This window comes from Eumetopias jubatus, unplaced genomic scaffold, assembly GCF_037043125.1.
Source record: "Eumetopias jubatus isolate StellerSeaLion01/CBP00866 unplaced genomic scaffold, mEumJub1_p1.0 scaffold_9, whole genome shotgun sequence".
NCBI classification, from domain to species: domain Eukaryota; kingdom Metazoa; phylum Chordata; class Mammalia; order Carnivora; family Otariidae; genus Eumetopias; species Eumetopias jubatus.
The window spans coordinates 44,828,591-44,848,880 of NW_028274815.1; the positions used below are offsets into that span (position 1 = coordinate 44,828,591).

Sequence of the window (20,290 nt, forward strand, 5' to 3'; positions counted from 1 at the left end):
GTCCTCACAGGTTTTATTTACTTTTTGATTATAAAATAGGATTTTAAAAATACAGTTGTGTCAAAATCTGACTAAATAGTCCACCTATTAATGAATTTTAAAAAGTACTATTTCATAAAGTAATTCTGTATTTGAGATTGTTTTGCAATTTTCTATTCTGTTTAACTGATTAGGCATTTTTTGGTCTAATGCACACTTTTAAAATTAATGTAGCATTATAATGTTTTAATATCTGAGTACATCACCTGCTCATTTTCATTTCCTTAAAATTTGGGCTTCTTCATTCTTATTCCAGATATAAACTTTTATCATTACTCTCTCAAGTTTCAAAAGAAGTCAAATTTTTATCAGAATTGTCTGAACATTATAAAAATTAAGAGTCAATAGTTTTCCTACCCAGGATCATGACACCATTTACCAAAAAGTACAACTTTATTGTACAACCTAAGCACGAAACAAACTGAAAGTACAAAAAGTACCACTTGGTGGTTTTTTGTTTTTTGGTGTTTTTTTTTGGTCTTCCGCATCTGTATCAGGATTATTTCTAACATTTATAAGGAAATAAATTAAGGAATAAAATAAAGCCAACAAATTATTGCTCATTTTCATCAACAGGATCTGTTTTTCCATTATTCTACGCTTTTGCACCTGGGAAATCTATTGACTTCTCTTATATTTTAAAACTAATGACCTTACTGAACTCTTTGTTACAATGGATTTTCAGTTGTCTCCTGACACTTTGTGAATTATGTATTAAACCCCAATTTCTGTGGTAAATGCTTTAAATTATATTTAATCCTTACTAAAAAACCCTAGGAAAGAATATACAGTCTAAGCTATGGATATTTTGACTAACAAAAAATAAAAGAGGAGAGACCCCTGTGAAAATTGCAAATGGCTATCTGAAGTGTTATAATTATTCCTCCATTGTCTCTCTCCACTTTAGGTCTTTAGCAATCACTGCTTTGTTCCTGATCTTCTTTCCCAGCCACTCATGCCCAGTGAAAAATTCATGTCAACAGATCCAAAAGCAAGCTCATCATCCTTCTCCACAGCTATTAAGTAACCTATTTTTCTTTTATGAATTCCTATAATGCTGTGTTTTATCATTTAAAAGGTATTTAATACATTCTACTTCTCCCATCTCCCTGTAGGAAAATAATACCCTTGAAAACAGATACAGATTTTAAATCCTGGTAGCTCTCCAACACACGTAGGCTCTCACACTGAACACAGGATGAACTCAGATGAATTCCAGCTTCCCCTAGGTGGGCCCATATCCTGACCCAAGGCAAGTGAGGGCTGTCATTCTGGGGTCTTGATTACACGCATCCCTCTCATTCACTTTGATGCCATCCTCCCATTGCTTCCCTCACTGGGACACACCCCCAGAAATAGCCGGTGCAGCATGTGGGTCATTCATGGGTCCAACACAGGTGCTACCCAGAGGAGTCAATTCAAGCAAGACAGAGATCCCATGTGGGATCAGAGGGCAACAGTTTATCACTGATTTAAAATGAAGACACAGAGGGCAGTTCTTCACCCGGGTGCAACATAGAGGCAAGATGTGCCTATACTGCCTAGGACATTTGCCCCTTTAAAAGTAAAGAACCAATCAAATGATGAACGGTCCCTAAAATAGCCAGTGGGATAGGAAACTAACAGTTTACAGGGCTTCTGCTTGCATTGGATCAGGTACTCTTAAACACCGTTGTTGGAGTCTTTCAATGCAAGAAAACTAGGCTCTGCCACTATGCTGGATTCCTAATAACAAACACATTAGGTCGTTCACCCTACTATCACAAGCAAGAGAGGGAAATCCAGGCGTACTACTGAGGCCCTTCATCCCCAAATCCTTTCCGTCAGGGCAAGTGGGTACCGCTCCACGTGCATCACTCAGACACTTACATCGAACTCGTTCAGAGCTGCAGCCAGCTCGCCGATGCCCGTGTGGCCTTTGGCTTCATCAGTGGGCGAGGTAGCCTGGGCAGCATTGGAGATGCCAGCAATGGCCTCCTGGACTTGTTTGAACACATAATCTCGGTTGGCTCTTGTGGCAGCAACATCCGGGTGGCGGAGAAAGGCTTGGGAGGCTGTGTACAGCATTGTGGCGTTCTTCTTCAGAGCCCCTCGGGCAGCAGCCATCTCATCCCGGCAGTGGGGGTCCTTCAGCTCCTGCGTACACAACATAGGAAACGTGGCACATCCATCAAGTTTGCCCGAGAAGCATCTGTTCTAGAACTTAGGGTCACAGACTCCATTTTAGAAACCCTACTGAATTTTAGAAACCATCTACTCTTCCTGGCGCTCAATCTAGGTGCCGGGATTTTGCATGTAATCCTTCTGTATGAAGTACCTGAGCACTCCTCCTCCATCTACCCTTTCACCGGACATGGCCGATCCTCCTGGAACATGCTCCATCCTGCTCTCTAAGCTATGCCCTCTTCTCTCTGCTCCCACATGCCCCTACTCCCTCCTATCAACATTTATTAAACTTTACTGTATTTATTTCAACACATTTCCCTAATGTATTGTGTCTAGTGATCGCAGGAAGCCTTGTCTGTCTTGTTTAGTGGCTCTTTACTCATTAGCAGTGTTTGGCCCATAAAAGGCACTCAAGTATTGCTGGGAAAAAGGTTAAAAAAAAAAGAAAAAAATCAAGCTACTGACAGTCAGTAGCTTGCATGGATCAGAGTTCATTAGCAGCAGATATAAAATCCAAACTTCAGTCTTCTGATAATGCTTGCCCCCGTATTCAATTACAATTACAGACATAGGCAATCAGACTCTTCTGATTTTTGCTTAGTCCATCACTGCCACTGCATTATCATTTCTGGAATAGGGTTCATTTTTTTTTTTAAGCTACCTTTAATGCCAGCTCAATCATTGAGCTTATAGGGAATAAAAATAGATCAAAGATGATTTGTCTTTCTAGTTTTGGCTGTCAAAATACCACCACTGGAGAGTCTCTTGATCTTCAGCTTTAAAGAGTATTGTTAAGAAAATGTTCACATCATTTATGGAAATGTTAAAGGCAGTGTGGCTCTCTGAGACCATATAGGATTGCCAGCTGAGGATCTCGGAGAGATTTTTTTTCCTCCCAGCTTCAAAACATCATTAAAGATTACTTGAACCACTGAGGTTCAATTTCTATTTGTTTGTTTGGTATGTCATATATAAATGACTTGGCAACAATGACATCTTCTCTTTTATTAGTCAAAATAATTCTGAGACAAGCACATTATATTTTATCCAGGATTGTCAAGATTAAACTGACAGTACGTAATAATTAACTGAACCATCTATCCTCTTTTGCTTATGTACCGACAAATTTATGCCAGCCAATAGGATATGGGTTTTTTTTATTTTTAGCCCTCAACATGAACACAAATAAGAAACTAACACCTGAGTGTATTCTCTATGCCAGGCAATAATCTAGGCATTGAAAGTAGGTTTCTCATGACTAGTCATGAAGGGCCTTTTTAACTTCCACAAGAGTGGTCCAGAAATTAGATGTTACTTAAGAAAAACCTAAATGTGGAAGTGAGAGATGGATGGGGTAATTCTCTCCATAAAACTATCTGAGGAAACATTCTTTAATTACATAAAAAAAAAAACCCTGCAAACAATCTAAATCTAAATGTTGAATTATGAATCGGTTAAGTAAATGACAGAAGCATTTGGTAGACTGTGGATATTAGAATTCATTTTTAACAAATATGGATAATATTTATAAGATAAATGAAAAAGCAGAACACAATATGCATACTTATATGAAAAGTAGTATTATAAGTATTTTAAAATATGAAGATAAATAACTGAAAGGCAATATGCCAAAACTGCACCATTTTTTTTCCCTTGGGTGGTAGGGTGTTACGTGTTTTTCCTACTTCCAATTCTACTTTTCTAAATTTTCTTGGAAGAGTCTAGCAGTTAATTAAAAACAAGGTATTAATGAAATATATGTATTAATGAAATATATGAAATATATATTCTCATAAATATCTCATACATTCCCATCAATTTTAATACCCAACTACATATACTGATGACTGATTTTTCCATCTCCAACCCTCTCTTTTGACATTTTTACATGGAGAGTTCAAGGATCTCAAAAAAAAAAAAAAATCAATGTATCTAAATATGAAATCTTAATTTCTATACCCAACTGACCCAGTCTTCTCCATCTCTATAAATTCACTACCATCTACCCAATTGCTCAAACCAGAACCTTAGAACTGAACTGGTTTTAGACCCTGATACCAAATTTTGAACTACTCAAATTCTACCCACACACTTACAATAAAATCCAAATATTTTCCAAGACTCTGAATGTTCTTCATTTGGAGACAAAGGAGACAAAGGCCCCTACCTTTCTTGCCAACTGCCCATTTTGTTCACTAAGATCAAGATTCAATGTCTTTTTTTTTTTTTTCCTTTCTTTCTTTTCAGTTGTTTAAATAAGCTAGGTAGCTTTTTGGTCTCACATTTGTGCTTCAGAGTAACTTCACTCCTTCACCCATCTTACGCTTTGGACTATTACACAAGATCTCACTTGAATTTTGCTAATTACAAAATACTTAAATATCACTATGTAATCTAAAATCACATGTGTGTGCCTCTCACACAAAGAATACAGTAAGCATTTTAGGGGCAGGAACTAGATCCTGACCAGGTTTATAATACCAGTGTTCCTTCAGCATGGCACTGATGAACACTCAATCCATGGGTGTTGAATGGAACTTCCTTGTTGGTCATAGACAATCTTAAGGCACTAGGAATTGCCCCAAATGTTGAATTCTAGGAACAGTCAAGAGGATGGGTGGAAAGGATTTTAATGGACCTCTCCACATTTGGAGAGGTTTTTTTAGGGAAAAAAATAAAATAAAATAAAACACACTCCTTGAGAACAAAATTCTAATGGTACTTAATGAGTAGACCTGATAAAATTGAGGGTGCTATCTTGAGACAAAGGGAGACACAAGATCCCCTGTGAGCCACCTTCCTCAAAGTAACTCACTCACGTGTGTTATCCCATACCTCACCCCTTTCTCTCTCTGCCTTTCCTTGAATTTTCTTTGCATTTTCTTCTTATCTTTCATAAAGGTTTAACTCAAAATGCTGCACATTTTGGCTATGCATATGCATGGCGGTGTCTTAAGTATTCAATTTGATAAGGATCAAATTTCACTGAGTGGAGGAAGAGAATAGTGGTATAAACCAGTGATAACAGATATCATCAAACCTTTTACTCTATAGATATGATAATGTCATTCAATTTACTAAATAAGTTAACCCATTTTATTAAGAGTTGTAGAAAGCAAGGAAAATTATTTAGAATGGTGATAATCTAGACTCCCCATAAAATTGTTTCCAATCACATCTTCTATGGAAATTATCCATCTTTTCTTCCTAATTATGAAAATATAAAATGATAATTTAAATTAAATAGGAAATACAAAATTAGGGCAAGTAAAGGGGTGGCATCCAGACAGCATCCATAGCACCACACCAAAGTTTGATATTTTAACTGGGGAGCTTTTCCTATAGTGGCAAAAAGGTTAGCATGGTTCCTACCAGTCAAACAGGAGGCCTATGACCTACTCCAGGTAGGCAGAGGCCAGAGAGTACCCGAGGGCCCATAGTGGTATGAAAACTGGCCCATGTAGAAGGCAGCCTTTGTTAATCACAGGTTCTGAGGGCATTTGATACTTGATCACGAGCAGATGAGACTGATCTGTTGTTCAGACCTATCAAGCTAAGAGGTTAAACACATTTTCTCCCCGAGCATTTCCAAAACTTCTCCCACCTGTTGTCTTCTTGCTGCTACATAGTTAAGTTTCACCATTTCTTTCCCAAACTCTTTAAAGCGATTTGCAAGGTCTTGCTCATTAGTAGCATTTTTGACAGCTTCCAGGGCCTCTTCCACCTGAGGTAATAAGAAACAACATTTATAAATGGCTAGAATGAAAATATTAAACATGTTAGAAATGGTAATTTGTAAAACAAACAACAACACTTAAAACAGAAGACGAGTACCCCTAATAAGCATTTAATCAGGATATTTGTTCATGATACACAGAATATTTTGTATCTGAGAGATAACTGCAGAACCCTTAGAGCATCAGAACTATATTGACTGTATTTTACTGGGTTATGATTCTGATAAGGAATACAGACTTCAGGGACAACTAGGGAGCTCAGTTGGCTAAGCACCTGCCCTTAGCTAGGGTCATGATCCCAGGGTCCTGGGATGGAGTCCCGCATCAGGTTCCTTGCTCAGCGGGGAGTCTGCTTTTCCCCTCTGCCTTTGCCCCTCCCCCTGCTTGTGCGCTCTTGCACTCTCTCTCTCTGACAAAAATAAAATCTTAAAAAAAGGAATATAGACTTCTAAATTCAAGTAGAAACATACAGGAGAGTAGATCTAAGAAGAAAATAAGGAATTTGAAAAATTCTAGAAATCTTCAGAGGAGGAAGTGCATTAACAAAAACTGAAGGAACTCCTGGAAATTTGAGCACACTTGAATCTGTGACCACACTTCTGGTCAACACCTCCGAAGCAGGAACTAAAAGGGACTGTAACTGAAAGGTGAGTTTACACCTTGCCATCCACTAGAAAGAGGAGCTACTGAGTCTGGAGAAGTAAGTGCATTTGAAATTTTGTTGCAGGGCGCCTGGGTGGCTCAGTTGGTTAAGCGACTGCCTTCGGCTCAGGTCATGATCCTGGAGTCCCGGGATCGAGTCCCGCATCGGGCTCCCTGCTCGGCAGGGAGTCTGCCTCTCCCTCTGATCCTCTTCCCTCTCGTGCTCTCTCTCTCATTCTCTCTCTCTCAAATGAATAAATAAAATCTTTAAAAAAAAAAAAAAAAAGAAATTTTGTTGCAGCTGAAGTTGGCATCAGCTGGGGTAGAATGAGAGGGGGGAGAAGGACATCAGCACCCCTTCCTAATGATGCACCCTGCTTCCAAATTCCTGCCAACTGCGTCACGGAACTTCTCCAGCAAGGCCCTGGACTTGAATCATGAATTTCACTAAGAACTCCTTTATAAATGATCTGACGATGTGGAAGGTACTAAAGCCTCCTCTCCAGAAGGATTTTAACTTTAATATGGTATGAAGATTTCCACAATTGTTCACATTTTAAGACTACAACACCTGTGGTCTCAATTAAAATTAAGATATTATGAAGTAACCCACTACATCATTGTCAGTTACATTGCATTATTGCAGGAACAATTTTATCAGAGTAAATAACTAAGAATAAAATTCTGAGTGAATAAGGCACAAGACAGATATGTGTTTGCAAAACCAAAGTTCTTCTATATGAAAAGGGAGCCTAGTAGAGAGGCCTTCACTAGTGCAGGGTATTAATAGAAGCAATAGAAAAAGAACAGGCCCCTCAGAAATGTGAAATGCAGAAAACGCAGGGCCTACTGCAGAATTCTGATTCACTCTCATAGTCTGAAGCAAATCAAAAAACAACATACAGGGAGTTCATGTTGACAACATAGAAATATGGAGGACCACTAAAATGGCTAGAAAAAGCAGAGAGGAACACAGTTCTGGGCTATGGAGATATAGCTTTGTTTAATCTTGACACAATCACAAAGGTAGCTAATTCAATATCCTTATCAAATTTCACTGAGTGGAGGAAGAGAATAGTGTGTATAAACCAGTGATAATAGATATCATCAAACCTTTTACTCTATAGATATGATAATGTCATTCAATTTACTAAATAAGCTAACCCATTTTATTAAGGAAAGAGTTGTAGCAAGCAAGGGAAATTATTTAGAATGGTGATAATCTAGACACCCCATAAAATTAAGTTTCCATTCACATCTACTATGGAAATTATCCATCTTTTCTTCCTAATTATAAAAATATAAAATGATAATTTAAATTCTCGGTGTCGGTCTTTTCCAATTCGTAGCCAGGCTCTAATAATGTTCAAGGGAAAGCAACAAGTATCATTGAAAAAAGGACTGTTTTACGGATGCCTTTTTTTTTTTAAGAGACTCAAATCAAGTTACATTTTATGGTATGGAATGGGCCATAGAAGGCATTTTCATAGTTAAATTAGAATCTCTTACCTCAAACCCTTAAACAAATCAGTGATGTCTCACTTTCTAATAGATTTATAATTATCTTAACATGGCTATCAACAGCATCACTGAGAGGACAGCTCTTGGCAGTTAATTTGTTCCTGCTGCTTATTTGAGCTATAGATCTTTCCTGAGGACATAAAAACTGGTTCCAGGGAAGGCAAGATAATTATCTCGGAGGGCGCTAAATCTTGGATTTGTTCCCTAATTTATATATATAAAACAGTCTTCTTACCGATTATTAACCAGACCCAATTTGGAGTAATTATTTTGTTGTGTTACACCTAATATTTTCTCATGAGTTTTCTCTGAAGACTCCAGATGCTGGTTTGAATTTATGTTTCTAATTCAATCAAGTTTTTTCAAAAAGAAATGCTAATGATGGGGTCTGTGTAAAGGTAGACTTAGCCTACTTGGAGTTTTAATCTAGAAGGATCGGAGAGGCCACCTAAGTGGAAAGTTCTCACATAGAAACAGGATTTCCAAGATCTATGAAGAACTTCTCAAACTCAACACCCAAAAAACAAATAATCAAGTCAAAAAATGGGCAGAAGACATGAACAGACACTTCTCAAAAGAAGACATACAAATGGCTAACAGACACATGAAAAAATGTTCATCATCATTAGCCATCAGGGAAATTCAAATCAAAACAACATTGAGATACCACCTTACACCAGTTAGAATGGCAAAATTTGACAAGGCAAGAAACAACAAATGTTGGAGAGGTTGTGGAGAAAGGGGAAGCCTCTTACACTGTTGGTGGGAATGCAAGTTGGTACAGCCACTTTGGAAAACAGTGTGGAGGTGCCTCAAAAAATTAAAAATAGAGCTACTCTATGACCCAGCAATTGCACTACTGGGTATTTACCCCAAAAACACAGATGTAGTGAACAGAAGGGCCATGTGCACCCCAACGTTCATAGCAGCAATGTCTGCAATAGCCAAACTATGGACGAGCCGAGATGCCCTTCAACAGATGAATGGATAAAGAAGATGTGGTCCATATATACAATGGAATATTACTCAGCCATCAGAAAGGATGAATACCCAACTTTTACATCAACATGGATGGGACTGGAAGAGATTATGCTAAGTGAGACAAGTCAAGCAGAGAAAGTCCATTATCATATGGTTTCACTTATTTGTGGAACATAAGGAACAGCATGGAGGACATTAGGGGAAGGAAGGGAAAAATGAAGGGGGGGAATCGGAGGGAGAGACGAACCATGAGAGACAATGGACTCTGAGAAACAAACTGAGGGCTCTAGAGGGGAGGGGGGAGGGGGATGGGTGAGCCCGGTGATGGGTATTAAGGAGGGCACGTCCTGCATGGAGCACTGGGTGTTATACGAAAACAATGAATCATGGAACACTACATTAAAAACTGATGATGTATTGTATGGTGACTAACATAACATAATAAAATTAAAAAAAAATGGTCAAAATCTTCCCAAAAAATGGAAGAAATGGGACCAAAGTTGAGGTGGATGTTGGGGGAGGCAGAGACAAATGGGGGGATTGCTGAAGGGACATTAAGGGAGAAAAAAAGGAGAAAGGGAGTGACCAGGCACTTTTGAGAAGTCAAGATGAATAGAAAAATCAAGTTTTTATTTCTGAAAAGAGCCAAGAGTATTTTCTTTCTGTGTGTCTGGGTTAAAGGAAGTGGACTCCCTAGAAGCCAAACAAACACCTTTAAAAGACAGTTCTTATAGAGAAAAGCCTGGAACACTTTTTCCAAAAACTTTCTCTACCTCCCTGTACCCCCCAGTGTCAGAAAGCAGTCAGTGTACGTGAGGAGGGCTGCAGGTCAGGCTGCTCTGTGTCTGAAGCCCAGCGAGGTCATCTGTCTGCCTTGTGAGCCAGGTAAGCCAACTTGACCTTTTGGACCCTCGCTGTCTTCATTAATAAAATGAAGGTATAAATGTTGACATATTACACAAGGTTGTTTTAAGAACTGTAGGAAATAAGAAGGTATATAAATGGAAAATATGAAGATGGCCAACTAAGTCCAATTATAAAATAAATATAAATGGGCTAAATGCTCTCATTAGGATACAGACTCTCAGATAGAACTTTTAAAAACAGACCCAACAGGGCGCCTGGGTGGCTCAGTCGGTTAAGCGTCTGCCTTCGGCTCAGGTCATGATCCTGGAGTCCCAGGATCGAGTCCCGCATCGGGCTCCCTGCTCAGCAGGGAGTCTGCTTCTCCCTCTGACCCTCTTCTCTCTTGTGCTATCTCTCATTCTCTCTCTCTCAAATAAATAAATAAAATCTTTAAAATAAATAAATAAATAAAATAAAAACAGACCCAACATGTTACCAAGAGATCATTTAAACAATAAGATACAAAAGTTGAAAATAAAACCTCTCACACTAATGAATTTTAAATGCAATAAATTCTCAATATATAAAATGCTATTATCAGCACAAAAAGAAACCGAGAACTCGACTCGATCAAAGTCTATTACAGAAATGGAAGCCAAAGACTTCCTCTCTTTTCCCAAATAAATCAGGCATACTGTATATGAAGGAAAGAAAAGAAAAAGAAATAGCAAAATAGCAAACCCTTAGAGCACCCGGCAGAAATCAGGAGCTCCTTAAACGGGGATACTGACCTGCCGCATAGCGTCTCGCCAAGGGAAAAATATTTTCCTAAGTAAGTTCAAAGAGGAAAGGCTTCATCTTACTCTTGGAAGGTCTGCAGACCCGGCACTTGGGAAGAGGGGAAGCCACGCAGTGAAGAAGCTACAGCAGCTGCTGGTAAGGGCTCTGAGGAGAATGATGCTCCCAGGGAAGAGTTATAAGGGGGGGCGGGTGCTTTGGAGACTCTGTGTCCCAGACTGGGAAGTTGTTTTCAATGAGCTGATAAAGGGGGCCCTTACAGGCAGCTGCCATAGCTTCCCTTATGGTAAACGCCTGGCAATCCTGGACATGACACCCAGCTGATCTCCCACAGCAAGCTGGGCTTAGGAACACCAAAGGGAGAACACTTTGCTCAACCATGTACTCCTGTCCTTAATATTGGTAGCTTGTGCATGGGTACAGCTGAAAAGACTCAAACAGCTAGAAAAGATGTTACAGTTTCTTCCCTCATTAGTGGATTTAGATATTATTTTCAGAGCTTGTCACGTAAATCTCAAGAGTTTGTTCAAAATAGCCTCTGCCCCCATTTGTAAAGCAGGCCTGCCTGCCAGTCTACAGCTGTGTCAGATCGCTTGAAATCAACTCTTTAAATCAGTCTCCAATTCTCCCGATTGGCATTTCAGTTATTTGCTTCCACACACAAATTAGTCTGTGAAGTCATTCAGTCATTCAGTACTTGTTAAGCAGCTACTAGGAGCCAGGCAGGCATCTGAGGATGGGGTTACTGCTGAACTGAGGAGTCTGATCCCTCCCCTCCAGGACTGTGCAATCTGGTTCTCCCACCAACATTTACCATCCATACCAGGCCTATAAATCATTGTCCTAATGACCCTACATTCCACTGAGACAGATTGACCTCATTCAGGGTCCTATCGAGTTGATTGGATTTTAAGTGACATTGATGAAATTATTTAATAAGTCATACATAACTCTCTTATTAGGATCTAGTTTTATGGCTAAATTAAAAATATTGTCTTGGGGGCACCTGGGTGGCTCAGTCAGTTAAGCACCCTCCAACTCTTGATCTCAGCTCAGGTCTTGATCTCAAGGTAGTGAGTTCAAGCCCCACATTGGGCTTCATGCTGGTCATGGAGCCTACTTAAAAAAAAAAAAAAAGTGTTTTTTTTTTTAAATATCTTGGAAATAGTAGTTGGCTAAGTAAATATGTGGGTGGATGTAAGATTCTGCATCTTATTACTTTACTTGTGTAGCCATGTACTTTGGTTTGATCACTGTTACCCCAGCATCATCATATTTTATGTCTGCCTCCTAAAGTTGGCCTTCTTGATTAAATATTCTCTTTCCTTGATAAGCTGCCCCTCCTGATTAAATTTTGTTTTCTTGTTAACAAGAAAACGATTTCATCTGAAAACAAGAATGATTAAATGCTAGTGTCATGTATTCTTAAAGTGTCATGTTTTATGAAGCACAGCAGTAATAGAGCTTTTATTTCCAAAGTTATTTTTAGCTGGTGAAAGAAAAATGACACTAGTCAGTGTCACCGAATACTTATGAGTTGTACCAGACACTGTTCTAAATGGCTTACATATACCTAATTTCGTCCCAGAAAACAGCCCTTTGCAGTTGAAATTTTTCCTATTTTTACTTTATGGAGGAGAGACGGAGGTCAATGTAGTTACACAAGCTTCCCAAGAAAGGCCTCCCAGCAAGTGAGTGTGGGAGCCTGGGTCTAAACTAGGGTAGTTTGCTCTAGAGTTCATGCTTTTAACTCCCCCGCTCTTCTGCCAGAAAAAGATAGGTTTATAAAGGGTTTGGATTATATTGATCAGCTGATTATGAATATTCACTAGGAGCCTTGTCCCATCTGATCAGTCTCTGGATTCTCGCCATTCCACTTCTTTCATATCTTTAAAATCTACCTCCTTTTAGGGCGCCTGGGTGGCTCAGTTGGTTAAGCGACTGCCTTTGGCTCAGGTCATGATCCTGGAGTCCCGGGATCGAGTCCCGCATCGGGCTCCCTGGAGTCTGCTTCTCCCTCTGACCCTCCCCCCTCTCATGTGCTCTCTCTCTCATTCTTTCTCTCAAATAAATAAATAAAATCTTTGAAAGAAAATAAATAAATACATAAAATAAAATCTACCTCCTTTTAACAATACACACTGCTGTTGCCTTCACCCAGCCTTTCTTTTTATTCACTAGCCTGGATGATCTCAATGGTCTCTTCATCTGTCTCCTTGCTTAGATTCACCCCTCTTCTAATTCTTTCTCCACATCACTACCAAAATTATTTATCTAAATCACGAATCTGATTCTGATACTTAGAAGTACTCGATGGCTCCCCATAATCCACATGTAGAGTCCAAACAAATCATCATGTTCTCTGCGGTCCATGCGTCTCCCTGTCCAACTCTGTTAGTGCCTCCCCCCACCCTGCCCTCTATGCTCCGACAAGATACCCCAAATCCCTTCTCTTGCTCTCATGCCTTTCTTCTTCCTCTTGGTTTGTGAAGCTGTCTATAGCTGATGTTTGTTGTCTGACCTGAATCCATCTCCTTTCTTATGGCATGAGCACCCCTTCTGCATTCAGTAAACTCTCTTTGCCTGAGCTAGATATCAGACCCAAATTCACACCTTGGCCTGCTCTGTCAAATCATGCCTAGGCCTTTGAAATATTATTCCTTTCCCATTTGGCCTGATGTCAAGCCTTGTTTCTAGAGAGTGCTGGGTGGCAACCAAGGAGGAAAAGGTTTTGTTTCTTGGTTCTGGTATGCTCTCTCCAAAGGTTCTGCAGCAGAGGTAGCCCCTCCAACACCAGGTGGCCAGCAGCTCCCCTTAGCATGGTCTCCCTTGGGTGATGCTATAGTGGAATGCCCCCAGTGAGACACCTCTCGATGAGCATTTTTCCTTGACACCCTAAGGGCTGATTTCCAGCAAGTTCCATTAGCTTGTGCGGCAACTCAGCAGCCTGTCATAAAGTAAGATAGGAAGATCTGATCTTGCCCCTGGCTCATGGTGGTGGTGGTGGGGGGGGGGGGTCTCCCTGAAGTGTTGTGCTCTCAGTCCTCTTTATATCTGCCATCCCTACGTTCCTTAGAGCTGTCTTCTTGTTACCCAGTCTCTTACGACTCTAATCTGCTATTGGAGTTAACAATTTTCCATATTAAACTCTCCCTGCTGAAATCACTGTGTAGTTTCAATCTCATTATTGCACAGAATGATACATCCCACAACTCTTCTGATGGGACCAACTTCTTCCCAGTCACCCTCAACTTTTAGGCCCTAGCTTAGGCTTGGGCTTGTGACCCCAACCTATTCGATCTGATCCAAGAAATTGGTTCTGGGAAAGGCAAATCACATTCAGTTTAATGAGACCCAATCCTGAGACCTCCTTCTCCCAGCCACATCACCCTTCCTCATATTATCCTCAAATGACCAACACTATAACTTGGTCGAACTGATCCTATCCATGGCGCGGAGGATTGTAAGGGGAAGCAGTAAGTGCTGACCAAATTTTAAAAATCAGCACATCCCATTTCCCTCCCCCCAAATAATTAATTCAGAGATAAGTACCTAACTCATAAGCCGACAGGACTGACAAGACTATGGAACTTTTATTTGAGCTATTAGGGAAGAGAATTTACTCTTTGTTGCTATCTTTAGTCTAGAAGCGGGTAAACTTGAGAATGGTTAGCAGCTACCTCAGGACTGTGAGAAAAGGTCCTACAGAGAAGAGGAAATAGGAACCCGGTTCTTGGCACATTTTTTGTGCCTTGATCAAGCCTTGCCTGAAGCTAATTTCCTCTAGATTTCTTCGTTGGCTGAGCCAATATATTCCCTTTTTAAAATACCACATTGAATTGGGGTTCTCTTATTTAAAGTGGAAAACATACTAATTCTTATATTTTTATTCTAGGTGAGATCACAGCAATATGCACATGTACCCAACATGCAGAGCTTGCTTTCTTTATGTCTCCCCCAATAGCCTATAAAGTTTTGAAGGCAGGGGCTGAGACTTAGTCACCTTTGGAGTTATCTAAGCACAGTGTCTTATATATAGTAGGTATCCAGTAAGTACTTCTTGAAAGGATAACTGAATACATAAATTCCAAACAGCCCAGCTGCATGAAATTAATGCCACGATAGCTCTGACAGAAAAGATATGCTAAGGGACACCTGAGTGGCTCAGTCGGTTAAGTGACTCTTAATTTCAGCTCAGGTCATGATCTCGGGTCTTGGGATCGAGCTCCGCATCCGGCTCCATGCTCAGTGGAAAGTCTGCTTGAGGATTTCTCCCCCTCTCCCTCTGCCCCTCCCCCTGCATGCTCTCTCTTTCTCAAATAAATAAATTAATTTTTAATTAAAAAAAAAGATATGCTAAGAACTGGGGCAATAATTTCTATCTTTATAATCAGAGACAAGGCTATTTTACATCAATTAACTGCTGTTCTTCACCAGAGCGACATTAGAGCTGAAGGACTAAACAGGCAACTATTGAGAAATAATCCATTACTGAGGAACACAACACTATTTTAGGTTAATGTCACAAAAAACACAGGTAATATTAAAGTCTGCCTCATCAACACCTCCCAAACAAGGCGAGAGCAGCATCAGATCTGGCCCCTGATGGTTATGAAGGTATTCTGACTTCTCTGGGAAACTGATTAAGGGATTGTTGTTTTGCTATTTTGCCATTCCATTTTCTAGAGAGAAATTCTGAGATAATCAAGAACATCATTATTCCAGGAACTAGCCTGAGGGTAGAAAAAAGGGGGTTGTTTTCTCTAATACATACATGTCAAGATGAGTTTGTGTGTGTAATGCCATCACCAATGCTAAGAACTGACAATACATTCTGATTACATTAATTCAGAGTCTAGGGAAAGTAAATATCCCTCTTCATGATCATCAATTGCAATGCAGGATTCCTTGAAAAGTCTAAAATGCCACATATCAACCTATTGACAATGTCAACTGATTGCAGGATACATCAGGTGACTGGCTAGGGAATCACTCACCAGCAACTTCAACAAGGAAAGTGATTATAATTCAGTATTTTTTAATGATGTCTGATGTGCAAATGATTACTTTAGCTTTCCTCAGGGACATCAAATTTCCACCTAGGTGATAACCCAGCTTTGAACTATATTTCACCCACTAATCCATCACTATCGTCCTGAATTTAAACAACTACAGTAGCAAAAACCTTTTGCAGTCATGAGAATCCTTAACATGTTTAAAAAAGAGCTCAACATTAAAGCATAACAAACTTGCATAACAAAACAAGGAGCTTCATATGGCCAAACAGAATATTTGTACGTCATGTGAAAAGACAAATTTTCAGCAGTCATGTAAATGTAAGTTTCCGAACATAATTTTAAGGTAGCGGATGTAAAGACCTCTACCCTGCCAATTCACACCCTCTCCACCGATATCCTAATTCTTTACTCATCTTTACAGTGTGAATTATACCTGACTACTTGATTTGCTGACAATTACTTATTGGGGTACAGGGCAGAGAATGAAAGTGGGTATTTTAGGAGAATAAACCAACTATCCTTCATCTACTCAGTGTATTATTGATGGGAAAACATGAATATAAGTTTCTGATAAGGCAATTCCATCCGTGTTCCTGTAAGTTATTCAGAAATGAGAAAAAATCATTATCTGGAGAGAAGAGCAATAAAAATTTGGCATACGGCCTAAGAGATAAAAAGTAAAATGCATAATGCTTAAACCTAAAAAGGTTACCATGGCAGGAAGCTGCAGACTCATGGAGGGTATTACTCAAGCATCTGAACCAAAAGAAAACGGAGCCACCACTTTTATGGAAAAATCACCTGTCACTCTTTTTTCTTACCTATGTTTGTGGTAAGGAAATTCATTTTTTTTAATCTGGAAAAACCCTTAGAAAAGGTGTAGATGACCATTTCTAACCTGTCCCATCCAAACACATAAAGATATTTTCTTCATCTGAGTTAAAAACAAATAAGTAGATGCTCCGACGACACTGGCTTGTTCATGAGAGAATGAGCTGCTGTGGAAAAGAACGAAAAGCTAAAGCAGAATTATATACCATGTTCATTTGTAATGGATTGTTGATACGCTGTCGGTTTTTTGTTGGGGGGGGAGCAACAGCCCCAGCATATGAAACCCTGACTCAGCGAACCCACAGCACAGACCGGCCACAGCCTGGTTCAGCGGCCGCCCCGGCACTGCAGTTCCTCGTCGCTCCACAAGAGAGCGACATCCCACCGCGGCTGCCTCCGCAGAGGCTGCGCTCTAAGCAGAACAAATGTGTTTATTTAGTCTACGATCATTTTTAATTTTACTACTGACAGTCTGACAGGACTACTTAATATTGCTGGGTTGACCTCTCCGTGATTTTGTGCTACCCCCCCCCCTTTTTTTTTTAAACTTCCCTTAATCTGCTGTGTCGGGAAGAGAATACGTTTGACTCCACAGGACGACAGGCCTGCAGTGATATGATCAGTAGACAGCCCTGGTCAAAACAAACGGGCAGAAAGGCAGGATTAAAGGCGGGAACTGGGGCTGTACATCACACGGCACCCTGGATGCACAAGGAGCCCTCTCTGCATGTAGGCAGCTCAGGGAGAATAGCCTGTCATCACTCCCTAGGAATGGCTGACCAGGGCATTCCACAGCACAGAACAATAACATATGGGATGTAAAGTTAATTTCTTTAGGTTCAGTCCTGTTCCCCCCTGGGAAGGGAAGATTGTCCATCTGGGGTAAGATCTTTCTGAAAATGTGGTCTTTAAAGTCTCAGGAGGCTGTAAGGGAAAGATAACAAAACTTTTTCTCCCACACACGTGAGAACAACGTAATTTGTTGCTCAAAAGATGCACATAGCCACTTGGAACCTCAGGAATGACAACCACCAGTGCAGTCTGCAAGGGGTTCCAGGGATCTGAAAATAGCAACATGGCTGCCATTTACCACACATTTACTTTGCACCAAACTCTGTAAGAAATGCTGCATAGGAATGGCACCCATTTTAAATCTCTCACAACTCTAAGGGCTATACAGCCATTAGCCCTGTGTTAACAGATAAAGTATCTGATATGTAAGGAGGTTATGTGGTGGATGACAACACAGTAATGGCCACAGCTAGGGGAACTAAACCAGCAATAGGTTGATTCCCAAAAAAAGAAAACCCGTGGTTCACATCCCATCATCTAAGGACCCTGAGATCAGTCCAAAGTTGGTGCCAATTGTCCAGGAATGAAATTCACTGAGGTCATGAAATAGAAACTCTCTAGGCAGAAGTCATATTCCGAAGCAATTGAGTTACATCATCTTAGTTCAGAGGACTGAACTATCCTAGTTGCCAATAGAGGCCAGTCAGCAACTAGAAAAGCAGAGAGAGGCCTAGTTGTCAAGGACTGCAAAGCTTGCCCTAGCCCCTAGTTCAGTAAAATTTGTGACGAGGGTAGGGCTCCACTTCCATCATGAAACAAAAATGCTGAAAGAAACCAAGGAACTATGATAAGCGAGGCACTTTAATAGGGGTCTATGGGTTAGTAGGACATGTAACTGCCCAGTTATGTTAGATGCCAGGCTTGGTGCAACAAGATTGACCTTAGCCAAGAGATGTGTAGACAGGGCTCTTTATTGCCAGACAAAGGTACATTCAAAGTCCCTAATTCTACAAAAGTGCAAGGCTGGAGCAGGTAACAAAATGTAATTCAACACATGATCCATATTAAGGTGGGCATAGGTGGTCATTTGGCCAGCTAACCGGAAAAGCTGACCTCCTCTGAATTACCACATGGACCAGCACTAATCTGAATCTCAAGATAGGGCCAAGGCAGGTACACAATGCTCAGCCTCTGCAGCCTAAAAGAATATACAGTTTTGCACTCCAAACTCAAGTGAATCCTCTATAACTTTTTGAGTATATTATTGAATATAATTTTAGCATTAGAAAAATTGGGGGGTATACCACTTGGGTGAGTAAGCAAGCTGGTGAGCAATGAAACATCATTAGAGCAGTTCCAAGCTCCAATATATTTAGTCAGCATTGCCACCCCCCCAAAGCAAGTTTTGATAAGTTCCACATACGTACAATTTTCAGATGAGATAAAAGTCTCATGACATCTGCCATGTCCGCCAGGATGAGTAAGCGTGTTACAGCTGAGAGCAAAGCCCTCGCTGCCCGCACCATGGTGCCACGCTTCACCGATGAGCACGGGTCATCAGCAAACTCTGAAGAGGCGATGCGCATTGTCTCACCTGGAAGACAAAGACGGAGAGGCATGTGAGTGGACGGGAAGCTCAGAGGCTAGCAATCACCCATCCATGTGCATGGATGATTATTGTTCCTATTGTAAAACCCGCCATGAACAGGAGGTCCTCCTGCTACCTCCATCACAGCCCACCTTTCAAGGCAAATGCATCAGTGCACACTGGACAGGGGCTGTGGACAAAATACGGTGTTCATTTCACACAGAAGTGTGAAATTGTGCTTTAAACATCAATAAGGAATATATTCAATTCCATTTGTCTAATAGTTGAGATGAATTTGCCCTGACCTTAATCATTCTCATTTTCCATTTCCCTTGGAAGCAATGGGATTTACTAGGCAGCTAGTGGAGCTTACTGACAGTTGAGGTACAACGTTAAGTGCTCCACAGAGGAATGAAACTAAAACTCTGGCCTCATTAACAGTGTACTCTTAATTGAACTAATCAGACAATAATAGGCTACAGAGATACCCCAAATGTAGTCTTTTAATACTCTGCTAAGAAGCTATTCTCTAATAGAGAGAACATTTATAGGAGAATTGAACCAATTCAACAAACCCATACTATGTCAGATATTATTAAGCTCCGGAATTACAAAGGTGACTGAGGATACCCTAGTCTCAAGGGGTTCACCATCTAATAAGGGAACATGATGTAAATACATACTTATAGTATGTATGACTACATATCACAATGCACATACGATTAAGCATGTACAGAAAGAAGGGGGAGTGATTTACTTATTTAGTGTGAGGTTGGGAGAAGCCGTCAACTTTGATGGGCTTTGAAGAACGAAGAGGTGTTCCCCAGAAAGACAGCGGCGGGAAGAGCGCCCTTGGCAGGGTGAACGCCGTGTGAGGCTCTGAACGTTGGAGCAGGATACTGAGTGTGAGGAACTACAGTCACGTGGGAGGCACAGTGAGGAAGGGGTACAGAGGAGAGGTGGTGGTGTTTAGGAAGCTGTGAAGGAGATCCGAACGGGGTCCTCAGCAGGGAGGGAAGTGACATCAATAGATTTTTATTTTGGCTATATTTCATAGAATAAACTGAGGGAGACAAGCTAAGGGCGGAGACACAAGTCATTAGGGCAAAGGCATTAGAGTCTGAGAGGAGCAATAACGAGGGCCTGGATGGACCAGGGAAATAGAAACGGGATACAGAGAGGATGGGCATATTGAGATTTGTATTAGAGAAAAGAGCGGATTTAGGGACTGACGAGAGGTGGAGATCGGAAAGAAGGTGGAGTGGTTGGCGAATACTAAGTATTTGTACAAAGGGACCCAGCAGTGGGAAGCAAAGATCAATGACTAGGAT

At 40.5% G+C, this 20,290-nt stretch overlaps 1 protein-coding gene across 6 annotated transcripts in view; it reads right to left on the reverse strand.

The window, feature by feature from the left end:
- CTNNA2 (catenin alpha 2) overlaps positions 1-20,290 on the reverse strand; it is a 944,211-nt gene that overhangs the window by 726,373 nt on the left and 197,548 nt on the right. For all 6 annotated transcript variants that reach the window (XM_028122408.1, XM_028122407.2, XM_028122406.1 and 3 more), the window contains exons 3-5: positions 18,799-18,965; positions 5,810-5,929; positions 1,909-2,175 (exon numbers count right to left, since the gene is read on the reverse strand). In XM_028122408.1, coding sequence (XP_027978209.1) covers positions 1,909-2,175; positions 5,810-5,929; positions 18,799-18,965 — 554 coding nt within the window. The remainder of the gene's footprint in view (positions 1-1,908; positions 2,176-5,809; positions 5,930-18,798; positions 18,966-20,290) is intronic.